The 16,727-nt window shown below is 43.3% G+C and overlaps 1 protein-coding gene across 1 annotated transcript in view; it reads left to right on the top strand.

The window, feature by feature from the left end:
- Positions 1–14,638, top strand: part of RELCH (RAB11 binding and LisH domain, coiled-coil and HEAT repeat containing) — a 120,095-nt gene extending 105,457 nt beyond the window's left edge. Inside the window, exon 29 of the mRNA XM_074944972.1 lies at positions 12,662–14,638. Within this exon, the coding sequence (XP_074801073.1) occupies positions 12,662–12,782 (121 nt within the window). The 3' untranslated portion in view covers positions 12,783–14,638. The remainder of the gene's footprint in view (positions 1–12,661) is intronic.
- The last annotated feature ends 2,089 nt before the right edge of the window (positions 14,639–16,727 follow it).

Raw genomic sequence — 16,727 nt, 5'->3', positions numbered from 1 at the left:
AAGGCATCCACTGCTTTTTGGGGAAGGGGGAGCAGCCTTTTTTTATTTTTTTGTTTTAAATAATGGTCAAAGAATTTTGTGGGTGTCTTCCTGAGTGCTGTGCCGTTCTCTAGTCCAAGGCTTGCACCTGTGAATCCTGTTTTGACATAATCTATATTTAGAAGCAGATTTCAGGAACTTTGTCCAAACTCAGTTTGTGGTTGTTGCTGTATCCAGTATAAAATGTAGGGCAGTGCACTTTCATCTACTTGGTGGAAATGAAGTTCTTGTTTTCGCATGTTGTTTTGTTCTTATGCTTCTGACCCATCAGAAGCAATAATTGAAATATTGTCCTGTGTCTAATAAGACATAGATGCTAACTGGCTACTGGAAGAAATACTTTTGGACACAGTAAATGACTATTTTCAGGACTGAATAACTTTTTCAGCATAGTAAATGAGACCCTTTAAGTCAGGGATGGGCAAACTTTTTGGCCCGAGGGCCACATCTGGGTATGGAAATTGTATGGCGGGCCATGAATGCTCATGAAATTGGGGGTTGGGGTGTGGGAGGGCTCTGACTGGAGGTGCGGGCTCTGGGGTGTGGCCAGAAATGAGGAGTTCAGGGTGCAGGAGGGGGCTCTGGGCTGGGAAAGAGGGGTGGGGGCTCTGGGCTAGGGCAGGGGGTTCGGGTGCAGGGGGGAGGGCTCTAGCTGGGGCTGTGGGCTCTGGGGTGGGGCTGGGGTTGGGGGTGCAGGAGGTTGCTCCGGGCTGGGATGGAGGGGTTCGGAGGGCGGGAGAGGGATCAGGGCTGGGGAAGGAGGTTGGGGTGCAGGAGGGAGTCAGGGGTGCAGGCTCCAGGCGGCTCTTACCTCAAGCAGCTCCCAGAAGCAGCAACGTGTCCCCCACTCCAGCTCCTACACGGAGGCATGACCAGGCGACTCTGCACGCTGCCCTGTCCACAGGCGCCACCCCTGCAGCTCCCATTGGCTGCAGTTCCCATCCAGTGGGAGCTGAGGGGCAGCATCCAGCGCCTCCTGGCTGCCCCTACATGTAGGAGCCAGAGAGAGGACATGCCGCTGCTTTTGGGAGCCACGTGGAACAGGGCAAACCCCTGACCCCACTCTCCGGCTGGACCACCAGAGCAGGGCAAGCTCTGAACCCTGCTGCCCGGCAAGAACTTAAGGGCCGGATTAAAATGTCTGGAGGGCCTGATGCGGCCCCCGAGCCATAGTTTGCCCACCCCTGCTTTCAATTGTGGGAATTCAGCAGCATTGGCTGGAAAGGCTTATAAAAAGAGAAAATCATCAAATGGCAAAGAAAGAGATTTGGGAGTCAGTTCCCAGCTCTGACACTGATTTTCAGTGTGACTCTGGGCAAGTCACTTAAACTCTCTCTCTCTCCTTATCTGTAAAATATTGGTAAAACTACTTATCAAGGTAACAAGGCTTGATTCTCAAATCACTTTGAAAATTAGGAAAGACGGAGTTTGTAAATATATGTTGTTGAATAGAACTATTTTTGATGTGGAGGAGAATAGGCTTCAAACACATCTGGTATAGCCCCTTGAACATGGCTATTAGTGCTTACGATATTGTGCACTGTCTGTAGCTGATAGTGAATAGATCATATAAGAAGAATTGAACAAATCTTGCAGAGGTTAGCATCAGACCAACACTTGAAGGTACACTTGAAGACTTGACTTTGAGTCCACCGAGACTTTAAACAATGCCTAGGTTCTAAGCCAACTTTTTTCTCAGTACTGGTCGTAGTATATGAAAAGTGAATTGATTCTGGCTAGTCATATATCAGGGGGTAGCCGTGTTAGTCTGTATCCACAAAAACAACAAGGAGTCCGGTGGCACCTTAAAGACTAACAGATTTATTTGGGCATAGTGGGTTTTTTACCCACGAAAGCTTATGCCCAAATAAATGTTAGTTTTTAAAGTGCCACCAGACTTCTTGTTGTTTTCGTGGCTAGTCATAGATACCTCTTATGAGGGAGAATAAATTCAAAGACTTTATAATCTTTGCAGAAAGAAAGCAGCATTTAAAATTTTGTACCTTTTTTGCTCTCTTAACAATATGGCTAAAGATATCAGAGATCATATTGGGCTAGTAACTAGTATATTTTCTAGGCTCAAACCTGCCATGTGCCATGCTACATTAGTAAACGGAAACCAAGGAAGTAGCCTTTCAGAGCTTTATTTCACTGTGCACTCTTCACCTTTCATTGTACTCCTTCACTACCTCCATCTCTTCGCATTCCTCTGGGTGAAATCGGCAGAATTGGGGGAGAGAGAGGACCAGGCATGAAATGAAATAATTCAAAGTACAGTCGTTCTTCAGTGATCTTAATGTTCATTTGCTCGTGAAAAGTAGCAGAGGGTGGAGGAGCAACACAATAGGCAACAAAGCAGCAAGGGAGGGAGAGGGAAGTAGCCATTATTCTGCTTTGGTGACAAAGCACTGGTTATTGTGGTTAAAGCCTCAGGCACGTTCTCCTTTTTCAGGAAAAGTAGTAGAAAACCAGACAGGAGGAACAGGGGAAAGCAATCAGAGTGAAGGGCTAGGAGGCGCAGAGCAACACAACAAAAAAATAGATCAGAGAAAAGATAAGGAAGGCAGAGGTGACACAAACTTTGACCGTAGAAGAATGAGAAACTGAAAAGACAAAGGATAAAAGTGGACACGTTCAGAGATATCCCTGGTGTCTTTTTGGGTAGGACTAGGAGGAGAAGCTGTGGGCCTGGCTGTAAAGCATTTTTAATAGTAGCTGTTTGCTGGTGATTCACTCCTAGAATCTGTGCACCATTATAAGCGTTGGTTGCAGCACCTGTGATAAGAGGGCTTAGCTTGGCCCCAGCACAGTCTGCCACAGTACCTCCTTAGTAGAGTTTGAAAACCATCAACATGAAAACCCCCATTCAGCCAGTCCTAACTTCATTTCACAATGATAAGCACCTGTTTTGCAAATGAGCACTCTTTACCAGGGTTTTCTCTTCACTCTGTGCCCTCTGTACCTTTTAGCTTGCGCCAGCAGCAGCCACAAAGGGCAGTTAGAGCACAACATTTTGGTGTGCTGTGCAACTCTCACTCCTGCAGACTGTGCTGTGACGCAGTGTAAACATAACCTAGGTTCCTTTGGGAAGGTGAGAGAGTTGGCCTTAAGTCAAAAGCAACTCTCTTCACTTAGAAGCATTGATGGGCTGCTCTTTTTAATTGAACAGAGGAGTTACTTTGGGGGATGATGATGTGTTCTCTTCTATTAAGTATCTCTCTAAGCGTACAGGGTTGGTTTTGAATAAGACATACTGTTTTTTCTCTCTCTGGAGCTTTAGTCTAATGGTTGTTTTAGATTAACTGCAGTCTTAAAAACAAATTAGTAAAGAGCACCGTAGTAGCAAAAAACTTGAATCAAAATATAACATTTTACAACTGAAGAAAACATTTTGATACCACATTGAGTACTTCCTGTGCAGTGTGGATACAAATATAAGTATTACGTGTGCATCAGTGACGCTGCATCCAATTAATTTCCCTCTTGAATGCTAACTACTGAGAAGTAAGATTGAAAAAGAGAAGTCTTCACAACGTGTCACGCTTGTTTCCTTTGTTTAACCTTCCCTTTTTTGTATCTTTTCAGTATTAGATTTTTGTTGCAATATTTTTTCAAAAACGTGTCGAAATTTGATAGAAAATATTTTATGACTTAAGATATGTCCACACAAACTTCTCTGTCCTCCTAAAGCCAAATCAAAACTTGGTCATTTTATTAGAAACTTTAGATACCCTTTAAGTGGTTTGTTTTTTTTTAAATACATTTAAATCCTTTATAAAAATGTAGCCAAAAGACAATCAAGTTACCAGTGTTTAGGAACATGATGCAAGGACTACACTATCCAAATACATTTACAAAAAATAAAATTAATCAAAATCAGTTGTAGACATTTATTTACTATAGCTCACCATATTTTCACCTCTTATATTAGAAATGTTGATTAGAGAGATTCTGAGATCACAAAAGGAATATGCTTTTGTGATATAAAAACAAAACATGTCAAGTATTGTAACTCCTAAAGCTGTTTATAGACAGTTTTTCTTAAACTCATTTTTATATATGACAAAAGAGTTTGATCTTAAATAACCAACTTACTTTTAAAAAGTGATTTTACAAAGTGCACAGTAATATGAACGGATTTTCTGAATATTTTGGCCCGAAGCCTCACCATAAATTGAAGGGAGTACTGTATAGCATGTAATACATGTAGACATCAGTCAACTTAATGTTTAAACACTATTTTTCTGTGTCATGAATTATATTTTTATGAGAAAACAGAAGAACTGTTGCATGGCTGCATCATTTAATAACATAAACTACTGGCTTTTAAGCTGTTACGATTAAAAAAAACCTCTCAAACCTTTCAACCGAATTATAAGATATCTCACCTGATCAACATGTTTATTAACTATTTAAACTTGGTAATCCTGGACATGTTTCATAGACATACTTGTTTTTAAATGTTTCCACCTGTCTGGGTTATACTGTTGTAAAAATGTTATCTGTGAAAATCTGAACTTTAATGTTCCCGATTCTGAATTTGTTCTAAGTTCTAAAGTATTCCAGAAACTGACATTTTCTTTAGCTGTGACACTGAGTGTGTTCCCAGATGTGAAGAGCTCTGTGTAAGCTCGAAAGCTTGTCTCTCTTACCAACAGAAGATATTACATCACGCACTTTGTGTCTCTAAAGTTCTGATGTTTCCCTAAACCTCTGTCATACGAGACCTTCAGAATGAAAATAAAATGTCTTTCAATGCGTATTGATTAGTTCACTGTGTAGCATTGGGCCCGATATCCCTCAGTTTAAGACTGGTTTTCTTTTGCTGTCTCCAAGCCCAGGCTTTCTTCCTTTTGTGAAGTTAGCCCAGTGCATTTCCTTTCACTGTTAATGCATGGAATAACTACTTTCCCTTCTAAAACAGCTTTTTCTGGGACAGACTTGAATAACATAGGTTGAAGTGACTTCTAGCTCCTGAATAGCTGGTATTAAGTAAAAGTTTTGATTCTTTATATAATCATTATCCCCTTCTTTGATAGTCAAATCAAAGGGATATTGATTATGAAATCCAGCTTGCATCTTGACAATACAGTTTTCTTAGAGCAGCTAAGCTAAAAGCAAAGTATGCTACCAGTAGTTCCCAGACTCATCTGCAGATTGCTGCTGATCCACAGAGCTGACTGGTCACATGGCTCTCCATGTTTTCAGACTGCCAGATATCATTAAATGACAATTTAAAATATATTAAATACTTCCCTAATATTAAAGTTTGAGACTATAGACCAGGGGTGGGCAAACTTTTTGGCCTGAGGGCCACATTGGGGTTCCAAAACTGTATGGAGGGCCAGGTAGGGAAGGCTGTGTCTCCCCAAACAGCCTGGCCTCTGCCCCCTCCCACTTCCCATCCCCTGACTATGCCCTCAGAACCCCGAACCTATGCAACCCCCCCTGTTCCTTCTCCCCTGACCGCCCCCTCCGGGACCCCCCCACCCCTAACCGCACCCCCGGGACCCCACCCCCATCCAATCCCTCCTGCTCCCTGTTCCCTCACTGTCCCGACCCCTATCCACACCCCCACCCCCTGGCAGGCCCCCCCAGGACTTCTATGCCTATCCAACCCCCTGTTCCCCATCCCTTGACGGCCCCACCCCCACCCCCCAGAACCTCGGCCCCATCCAACTGCCCCTGTCTCCTGACTGCCCCCCGGAACCTCCTGCCCCTTATACAACCCTGCTCCCCACCCCCTTACCATGCGGTGGAGAGCAGCATGTCTGGCAGCTGTGCCGCCTGGCTGGAGCCTACCCTGTCGCCGCGCTGCCCGGCAGGAGCTCGTAGTCCCGCCTCCCAGAGCGTTGGCGGCATGGCGAGCTGAGGCTGCGAGGGAGGGGGGACAGCGTGGGAGGGGCCGGGAGCTCAAGGGCCAGGCAGGATGGTCCCGCGGGCTGTAGGTTGCCCACCTCTGCTATAGACTGTTGCCAAAGAGATCTTTTTATGATAACTTTTCACTTTTGCAAGGTTATAAATCATGAAATTATGCTAAATTCACTTAATCAGTGTCAGATGAGCACAATATATGCAGAGCCGTTATATAAGAAGGTGATTTTTGTCATATGGTGACTAAAGAGAGAGATATTGTGAGCCCAGGTTTCACACTTATGTTCTTAAATGGACATCTAGACATCCAAATACAGATTTAGGGGCTCAGATGCAGAATTGGACATTGGGAAATGTTAAGTTTATAGAATAATATTAAATAGAATAAAGTTTAAGAATAATATTGAGACATTTGATTTGTTGTTTCATTTTATGGCAAATAAGTTTTTCAAAGTATTCCTACAGCATATGGTCTTACAGTAGTATATAGAGGCCCTAGCCATGGGTCAAGACCCTAGTGTAGCAGGCACTGTACAAACATATAAGGCAATCTCTGTCCCAGCACTTAATCTAGGATAATGGCAAGACTCAATAGCTAGAAGAAAAAAGATCAAAAGAAAAGACAGGGTTGATAGGATGCTGCAGTAGTAACATGAACATGTTATGTATAATAAACTAGCTCTTATGGCGTAAGTGATACTTTTATCATTTAAAAATGCATTTCTGTATTCAAGCAAGTGAGGATGAGATGTAAAGTACTTGCATGGTTTTATTTTTTTGTTTATGGAGATAGAATAGAACATGATGTCTTCTCTTTGAGTGCCCCTGTGCTTCAGGTAAAGAATATTCTTCTTCAAATGATGGTTCCTATATGTATCCCAATCATGGGTGCACATATGTGCCAGAAGGTTTTCTTAGCAGTCTCCGTTAACCTGCATGTGCATCATGTCTCCCCTCATATTCCTAGCTGAGGGTATAATAGGCTGTGCGGGTCAACGCCTCTCCACTTCCCTCTTACTGCTCCATGGAGTCAGAACCCCTGTTCCTTCACACTGTTAGTTTTTTAACTAGAGAATGGCTTCACTAGTTCGATTATCTTTCTTGTACTTGTGCTTCTGTTTTGTTTTTTGGTGGGTAGCATAGATAGTTGTATATAGTTGTTATAGTTAGTGATAGCGAAACCCCATCTGGGGTAAGCTTTCCCTTCCCCCACCCTCCTGGGACTGCTCCATGCTCCGGGGTTTAAAAACTGTTTCTTGTCCGTGCTCATTCTCCATGAGCAACGAGCACCAGCAGTGTCTGTATTGTCTCAGGGAGGCTCACATTGCAGCTCGTTGCACGATTTGTAAATCTTTCCCAACTCAGACTGAGGAGTTCCGCCTCCAAAAATATCTAATGGAGGAAGCCATGAGGCCACATGCTCACTCGGATCCAGAACTGTTGGTGCCGTGTCCGTCACCACTGGCGGTGAGTACTCCTCCCAGCACTCCACTGGCAGTCAAGGAGAAGCCCAGGCACGAGCATAAGAAGCACTCTCATGGGCATAAGAGCAGGTCCCTGTCAAGGGCTGCTCCTAAGTGCATCGTTTCCTCCCCAAACCAGGTCGGGTGAGATGTCGCATATTGACTCAGTCACACTGGTGTCCAAGCTTCCATGGTTGGAGGGATGGAGGGACCGACGGTCATCCCTATACCTGCCCACCCGGAGCAGTCACCGGCACGCACACCACCCATCCTGCTGCCACCTCCATACCAGCCAGAGCCACAGAAAACATGACTTCTGAGGGAAGATTGAAAAAATTGGGTTTGTTTAGTCTGGAAAAGAGAAGACTGAGAGGGGACATGATAGTTTTCAAGTACATAAAAGGTTGTTACAAGGAGGAGGGAGAAAAATTGTTGTTCTTAACCTCTGAGGATAGGACTAGAAGCAATGGGCTTAAATTGTAGCAAGGGAGGTTTAGGTTGGACATTAGGAAAAACTTCCTAAGCTCTGGAATAAATCGCTAAGGAGGTTGTGGAATCTCCATCGTTGGAGATGTTTCAGAGCAGTTTAGAGAAACACACCTCTCAGGAATGGTCTAGATAATATTTAGTCCTGCCATGAGTGCAGGAGACTGGACTAGATGACCTCTCAAGATAACTTCTAGTGCTATGATTCCTCATTGGGCCTGGTTTGCTACTATTTACATGAAAGACACCTACTTCCACATCAACATTCACCCGACCCACCAGAAATTTCTCCATTTCCAGGTGGGACGCTACCTCTACCACTTCCAAGTCCTCCCTTTCAGCATAGCAGTGGCTCCATGAGTCTTCACGAAGGTCTTCACTGTCGCGGGCAGCCCAAATGGGCCGCCTCAGCTACTTTGTATACCCCTACCTGGACTGCTGGCTCCTTGTCGCGCTATCCCGACAAGAACTCATCTCTGCCATCCTTGCCCTTCGCACTCTCCTGACCACTCTAGGTATCTGCCTCAACGAGGAGAAATCCATGCTCATACCTACACAATCAACTTTATTGGGGCGTGGCTTGACTCAATTGCGGCATGGGCCTTCCTTCTAGCAGACTGCTTCACAACGCTGACAGCCATAGTTGCAGAACTGCACCACAACCCACACACCATGGTCCACCCTTGCCTTTCCCTCCTGGGACATATAGCAGCCTTTATATCCAGGACACTACATGCACATCTACACATACGTTGCCTCCAATTCTAGATCCTCTCCATCTACAGACCCCACATGGACCATTTGGAGGCCAGAGTCACTATTGTCCAGGCGGTTCTGACCTTGCTTAGATGGTGGACCAACTCTTCCAAGGTCGTGGTCGGTACCCCCTTCACCTCTCCCATCCTGCAGGCCACCATCACAACAGAAGTCTCCTTGGTGTTCAGGGGGTCCGTCTAGACCATCACACAACCCAGGGTGTCTGGACACCAAAAGAGGCCAGAATGCACATAAATGTGCTCAAACTGAGGGCAGTCCATTTTGCGTGCTAGGTGTTTCTTCTTTTCATTCAATCCCACCACATTCAAGTATGTCCGACACCATAGCAGCGGTAGTGTACATCAACAAGAAGGATGGCACGAAGTCTCCCTCTCTCTGTTCAGAGTCCACCATCCACCTTTGGAACCAGTGCATCAAACACCATGTGAAGCTCCAAGCCATGTAGCTCCCGGGCACGCAAAATTCCCTGGCCAGCATGCTCAGCAGGACTCTCTACTTCAACCATGAGTGGAAATAGGACAATGCCACTCTTCACTACCTCTTCCTCAAATGGGGCACCCCAAGCTGGGATCTCTTTGCCACTCACGAGAACTGCAAGTTGCCCCTTTATTGTTCCAGGGGAGCCATGGGGGAGGACTCGCAGGGTGACACTTCTTCTCCTGCCCTGGACAGGTGACCTCTGCTATGCCTCCCCCCATTCCCATCCACCCATAATGCAAGGTCCAATGGGACTGAGCTACCATAATACTCATAGCTCCATTCTGACCCAATCAGTTTTGGTTCACAGACCTCCTCAGACTCCCTACCTGAATACTGCTCCGCTTCAGAACACTCACAGATCTCCTCACACAAGATCGGTGCCGAGTCCAGCATCCCAACCTGGTCCCTCTTCACTTTGCAGCCTGGTTTTTGCTTGAGGATCGGGATAGACAACGCTTGCTCCACCTTGGTGCGACGCATCCTTACCCAAAGCAAGAGGGCATCCACCAGAGCCTGCTACCAAGTTAAATGGAGACGATTCATCTCATGGTTTCACCGCTGTCACCGTCTATAGAGTACAATCTCCATAACTATCATTCTCAATTACCTCCTCAAGCTTGAGATGTCAGGCCTTGCCTCAGTTCTATACAGATCTACCTGGTAGCCCTTAGTGCCTTTCTCTCCCAATGGAGGGGGTTCCTCTGTGTTTATGCACCCTACCACCATCTGCTTTATGAAAGGTCTCCTCAATACCTTCCCACCAGTACTCTGGTCCACATCCCGGTGGGACTTCAATCTCGTTCTCTCTGTCCTCACTAGAGCACCCTTCAAGCCAGTGGCAATGTGCTCCCTCTCACATCTCTCCATGAAAGGCATGTTCTTAGTGGCCATTACCTCAGCTAAATGGGTCAGCAAACTGGCAATCAGGATGGTTGACCCCCTCCCCCCCCCACACACACACACACACTGTATTCCACAAGGATAAAGTTTCCTTACGGCTACACCCTAAGTTCCTGCCAAAAGTGGTGTCAGAGTTCCATCTTAATCAGTGCATCCACCTCCCTGTTTTCTGTCCCAAACCACACGCCTCCCATGCACACAGGATGCTGCATTCCCTCAAAGTCAGCCATGTGTTGGTGTTTTGCCTCTACAGAACCCACGCCTTTCACGCATCGGCCAAAATGTTTGAAACCATTGCCAACCAGTCCATGGGTCAAGCTTTCTCCTCCCAGCGAATCTCCAAATGGATCTCTGGGTGCATCCATGAATGCTACACACTATCCGATGTACTGCCACCTGATAGTTACAGTGCACTCTACACGAATGCACGCCGTCACATTGGTCTGTCTTGTGGACATCTCATGGCCAGACGTCTGTTGAGCAGCAGCGTGGCACTCAGTACACATGTTCATATACCACTACGCCATTGTCCAAGGGGCTGCTGTGGACGCTGCAGTGGGCTGTGCCATACTGCAGACTGCATTTCCTCATACAGCCTCGCACCCACCTCCACACTAATCACTCTCGCTACTCACCCGTGTTTGGAATACCTATAGGGACCATCACTTGGAGAAGAGGAGGAGGTTACTTACCTGTAACTGGAGATTCTTCCAGATGTGTGGTCTCTATTTGTATTCCAATACCTGCCCTCCATCCTCTCTGCTGCGAACTGGTCTATTCAGGAGTAAGAGGGATCACTGGAGAGGCGTCAACCCGCACAGCTGATTATACCCTCAGCTGAAAGCACAAGGGGACGCACATGTGGGTCATCTGACACTGCTAAGAAAACCTTCCGGCGCATGGCACACATGTGCCCCCACATTCGGAATACCAATAGGACCACACATCTTGAAGAACCTTCAGTTACAGGTACGTAACTTCCTTTTTGGCTTATGGGAGAACAATTTATAACTAATTTTCACTTACTTGACCTGCCTTGACATCCTGGCAGGTTTGAAATGTTGGTGCTGTGTCTTGATGTCAGGAAATTCGTTTTTATGGACTTGGATGCTGTAAGCACTTCGATAATTATCAAATAGTCAGAGTCCCTGCTGAGCTTTATAAGGAGGACTCCATTTTAATTTTAGTAAAACTTGGTGCTGCATTATGTTGACAGAAAGTTTGCCTTGACATTTTAACCACAAATGTCTTGGTGTAGTACAGGAAGTGCAGCACATTTATTAGTACTTCTGCCTTTTGTGATACTAATTTATAGGAATGATCTGCCTTGTGACACAGTTCTACTGTAGTGACTGTTATCTCTTTACCGAGAAGTTGAACACTCCAGTTCATTACAAATTCCAGAGGAGTGTCTGTGTGACTGTATGGCTTTTTAAAACCTATTGCCACACATTCAGGTTTCTTACCTTCAGTAGTTTTGGCTTTATTGCTTTTCTGAGTCTGATTTGATGTGGTCTTCCAAATCTATAGTACTTGGACAAATGAAGGCTTAAAGTTTATATTTCCAACTAGACAGTGACGGAGTGGATGCTTCACAAAGGCATTCATCCTTGAGAAGTAATCATCAAATTATTAAGCTAACATTATCATGAGAACTTCTAAAGATATTCAAAAGAATATGTAATGGCATTTTAAAGTGCTTCAGTAGGACTCTGTTTGAAGGACCTCTAGGGCTACGTTTTCCTGGAACTATGAATGTGGAAAACTACCATTTGGGTTGAAAGAACAGGAGGACTTGTGGCACCTTAGAGACTAACAAATTTATCTGAGCATAAGCTTTCGTGAGCTATGGCTCACTTCATCAGATGCATGCAGTGGAAAATACAGTAGGAAGATTGTATATACACAGAGAACATGAAACAATGGGTGTTGCCATACACACTGTAACGAGAGTGATCAGTTAAGGTGAGCTATTAGTAACAGGAGAGAAAAAAAACCTTTTGTCATGATAATCAAGATGGGCCATTTCCAGCAGTTGACAAGAACGTGTGAGAAACAGTTGGGGGGGAGAACATGGGGAAACAGTTTTACTTTGTGTAATGACACATCCACTCCCAGTCTTTATTCAAGCCTAATTTAATGGTGTCCCGTTTGCAAATTAAATTAGGCTTGAATAAAGACTGGGAGTGGATGTGTCATTACACAAAAGCTTATGCCCATGAAAGCTTATGTTCAAGGTTAGTCTCTAAGGTGGTTGGTCTCTAAGGTGCCACAAGTACTCCTGTTCTTTTTGCGGATACAGACTAACACGGCTGCTACTCTGAAACCTGTCATTTGGGTTGAGTGTGCTATTGGACCCTGAGGTGCACCAGTAATATAGAAGCTTTGCTGGTGCTTGAGACACACTACCACTGTGGAGGCTGGAAGGAAATTGTTGTTTGTCTGGTATGTAGGCTTGTCAACCAAGTGTGTCCTTGGGTGTGGCTTTTTCATAGCTATTCATAACAGCCTAGTCTTTCATGATTTTTAAACCATGAATGTGCTGATAAGACACTTACGTTGCCTATTAAACAGCAAACCACAGCATTCTTTGGAGTTTTTTAGTTCTCTTATGTACCTCATTTCTTAACTCTCTTTCCTAGCTCAATGTCAATTGCTGCAAGCCTTGTGAGTGAAGATACAAAGACCAAGTTTTTGAACAAAATGGGCCAGCTGACTACATCAGGTGCCATGTTGGCTAACGTGTTTCAGAGGAAGAAGTGAAATTTGGAAAAGAAATTCAAAGAAACACTAAGATGGACCTCATGCAGACTGGTTCCTTGTACTTGAAGTTCTTGCCTTTTTATTTCCCCTGTCTGATGTTCTTGTAGTATAATTTTATTCTAACCTCCAAAGATATTTGCACTGCTTTTGAATATCGCTGTGTATCTGTTAATTTTGGGGTTAACTGTGGTTGATATAAAACTGAATTCATAGTCTGTACCAAGTCCCTGTTCTGTGTTCTTGTCTTTCCAGCATTTTTTATATAGTGAAAGGTATTTTTTATTTTATTTTCTGACAAGATATCAGCAAAGTATTATACACGGAGCTATTACAATGGTACTTAAAATAATGTAAATTTGAAGTCATTGTCATAAAGTAATAAAAGTGGAGATTACTTATGTATTTAAATTATGAAAAAGTAGTGCAGAATTTTTTATGTTTCTAAAATGACAAGGAAGAGCCACCAGCACAAGTCTCTGCTTTTTGGATTGTGTTTTTGTAAGTACTGTACGTCTCCAGTCTGGAGGAATTGGAGCACATAATGTATAGAACTACTTGCACTACATTGATCCACGGGAAACTCTCAGCATTTCAGATACTTCAGTGCATATTCTGTAAGTAGTTTATCAGATTCTCCAGATAAACCTCTTCTGTCTGTTGAGGGGTTTTTTGTTTGTTTTTTCACTTTAACTGAAGCACTTTAACTATTAGTCTACCTACTGAAAGGCACATGCCCTGATGAAAGAAAGTAAACTGATGCTCAAGATAAATCTGACCAAGTAGTCAAGCTAAAAGGGTCTGACTCTTCCAGGGTCTTGTAAGATCCTCGGGTCAGAGCCAATACACTGCACTAGAGACGTCTACAGACAGAACAACCATACGCAAAAGAGCAATCTCCTCTTCCCCTCGCTGCACAGTAGTGTGCAGGCTGATGGCTAAAAGCAGTAATTAGACTGGTTAGCTTATCTAACCCTCAGTTCAGACTTTGGAAGAAAATATTTTAAATAATAAATTAATGAGAATTTGTGACATACAAAATGTCTCTAAAATATTCTCAAGTAGATTATGTACGTGTTTATAAAATCCATATACCTATTTTTAGAGAATAAAAGCAATCTTTAAAAGCAGTGTCTTTAACAATTATTAGGGTTTTTTTTTTATCCCTTTGACAAACATTGACAAAAAAGCATCTTCACAAATTCCAAGTCTGTCCTTGCTCTTATGGACACTTTCACTGTATTTTGGTTAATGTAAGCGTCTGAATGTAAACTAAAGTGCACATGTCAAACAAAAATTCTAAATGGAAAAAGTGAGCGATTCTCTGAAAGGGTGACAATACCATTAGAATTTGACGTATTAACTTTTTTTGGCAATTGGGGAAGTGAAAGGAATGGATAGATAACAAAAGGATAGATTTCTGAAAGAGAATGTGAATGTAGTGCTCCCCAGGCACATAGCTAATACTCGCTACTAATAGTCCTAACTACTTTGTATCTTTGCCTAATGGCACTGGATGCACATTGCCCAACATACTTGCAAAGTGAGAGCCTGCTACACCCATATCACAACAATCCTTTTTACACTGTACGAGAGGCCTTTTAACAGGCAGCTGAGTTCCTTCCCATAGCTTGTTACCATGAAATAACTATGCTCTTACACACTATCTGACTGTGAAATGATGAAGACGTTCCTGAAGAATTGGAAGTGGCTAACTTTCCTGTCAATTGTTCTGTTATAAATAAAGAGTTTTGCATACGAGCCTTGTATGTTTATTTCTAAGCATCACAAAGAAAGATTGCTATACCCAAATGGCTGCAAGGAAATCTCCTCAGTTTCCCTCCAATTTCTGTTTTTTTTATACATACGTATTGTGGTGTGTGCAATTTTGTGTGTGTGTGTGTGCGCCTACCTACAGGCATGTGTACATTATTAGTTTACCTGATCTACAAAGTATGCCTGGCACAGATGTGGGCCTCATCTTGGAAAGACAGGAGATGGAAAGTCACACAGGAGTTGCTTTCCCATAGCAAAGCTCCACATTTGGAGAGACTGGAAAGGAATGGGGCACAGCTTGCAAGGTCCATCAAAGTCCTGAATGCTTCATGAGGTCCCAAGGACCCTTGTCAATTTATGTTTTACATCTAAGCAAATTCTAAGACTCGGCATCCGTGTGCAACCATACTGGTGTAATTGGAGTCAAATGGAATGTTCGTGAATCATGAGAAATTACAGCCCTCCATATACAATCGACTCAAGCATTGAGTAGTATTTTTATGGACTCTGGATGGATGATTGTAAGTAGGCTGGAGTCTGGGCAGTACCGATACAATTAAGGGCGAAGAATTGAAGTTTTGTGACCACAGAGATAAGTCCGTGTGTGGTGGATGGGTATGCCTGTCAGGGCAGTGCTGTGGGTGCACACTTGAGATGTTTAAACTTGTCTGTAATTACACACCCACACACAAACGTGTTGAAAACATTCAAAGGTGCACAGTCAAACATTGAAAAGTTACGAAATACCAAAATTAAGGTTGCCTGTGCATCCTCAAATCAGCCACGTGCATATGCATTCTGGTAGTGTTTAATTATATGATCACACACTATTTCTTCCACAGGTACCCTGTCTCAGTCAGTGCACTGAAGGGACATTGCTCTCAATTAAGGCGCAACTATTCTGTATTTTATTTTCTCGTTCTGTGATGGAATGCCTTATTTACTGCACACTATTCAAACACTGCTCTGAATAAAGACTTAATTTCCACGTTTTTTTCCTGTGGCGCTCATTACTACCGTATCTGAGTGCATCACAAACATAATACATTTATTTTCACAACACCTGTGTGAGACGAATGGGGTATTACCCTCATGTTATAGACAGGAGGCACAGAGAGGTCAAAAGTATACAAGATTTTTCAAAATATACAGCATTATATAGCACTTTTTATATGTTCAAAGCACAGCTCCCATTGACTTCAGTTGCAGCTGTGAATGTTCATCATTTCTGCAAATCAGACCCTGGGATCAGGCACCCAGAAAATGAGGAACACACAATTAGTGACCACAAGTGAAAAGTTTGGTTTAAGTTGTGTGACCAGACAGCAACTGTGAAAAATCAGGAGAGAGGGTGGGGGGTAATAGGAGCCTATATAAGAAAAAGACTCAAAAATCAGGACATCTGGTCACCCTAGGTTTAAGTGACTTGTTTAGCATCAAATCGGAACTCTGTGTCACAACCAGATATAGAAAATAATTCTTTATGGCAGCATTTAACTGCCTTAATCATGAGACTGTCAGTTCTCTGCCTATAATCCCCTGCCTCATTCACTACACCTTCCAACTTCTGCAACATACCAGGTAGAAGTTCTATAGATAAATCTCCATTACTGCAAGTTCTGATTCATCTCCAGAGCAGATTTATCCTGTGCACTGAATGAGGCAGGAATCCTGTGGAAAATGTAGGATGTGATCATGTAATTAAAGACTATCAGAATGTGTATGCACAAAGGGGCAGAATTAAGGTTGCAGAGGCAGCCTTAATTCTGGCATTTCCTAGTTTTTTCAGTGCTTGACTTTGCATCCTTAATGTTCTCTTAAAGTATTTGTGTGTATGTAATTTCCTAGGGATTTAGAAAAACAACCTGAAAAATAGAAATCCCATAATGTGCTATTATATTGACACCCCCCTGGGTCATCAGCAGGGTTGGGAACTTCAGATTCTTCACACATATCTTTGCCACATGAGCTAACAGTAACTGATAGAGTAGTAGGATGTCATCTTCTATGTCAGTGATACTCAGACCTCAGTGGTTCAAACGCCAAATTAGCGATCAACATTACCCAAAAAAGCCACAGTAGCATGAATTCATTGTTTCATTTAAAATATATATAATAGCTTTGGTTAATAATTAAATCACAAAGTGTTTCAATATTATGTGCTATAAAGAG

Source organism: Natator depressus, chromosome 2 (genome assembly GCF_965152275.1).
Source record: "Natator depressus isolate rNatDep1 chromosome 2, rNatDep2.hap1, whole genome shotgun sequence".
NCBI lineage: Eukaryota > Metazoa > Chordata > Testudines > Cheloniidae > Natator > Natator depressus.
The sequence above is the reverse complement of the archived record's forward strand: the minus strand, read 5'-3'. Positions and strand labels throughout refer to the sequence as shown.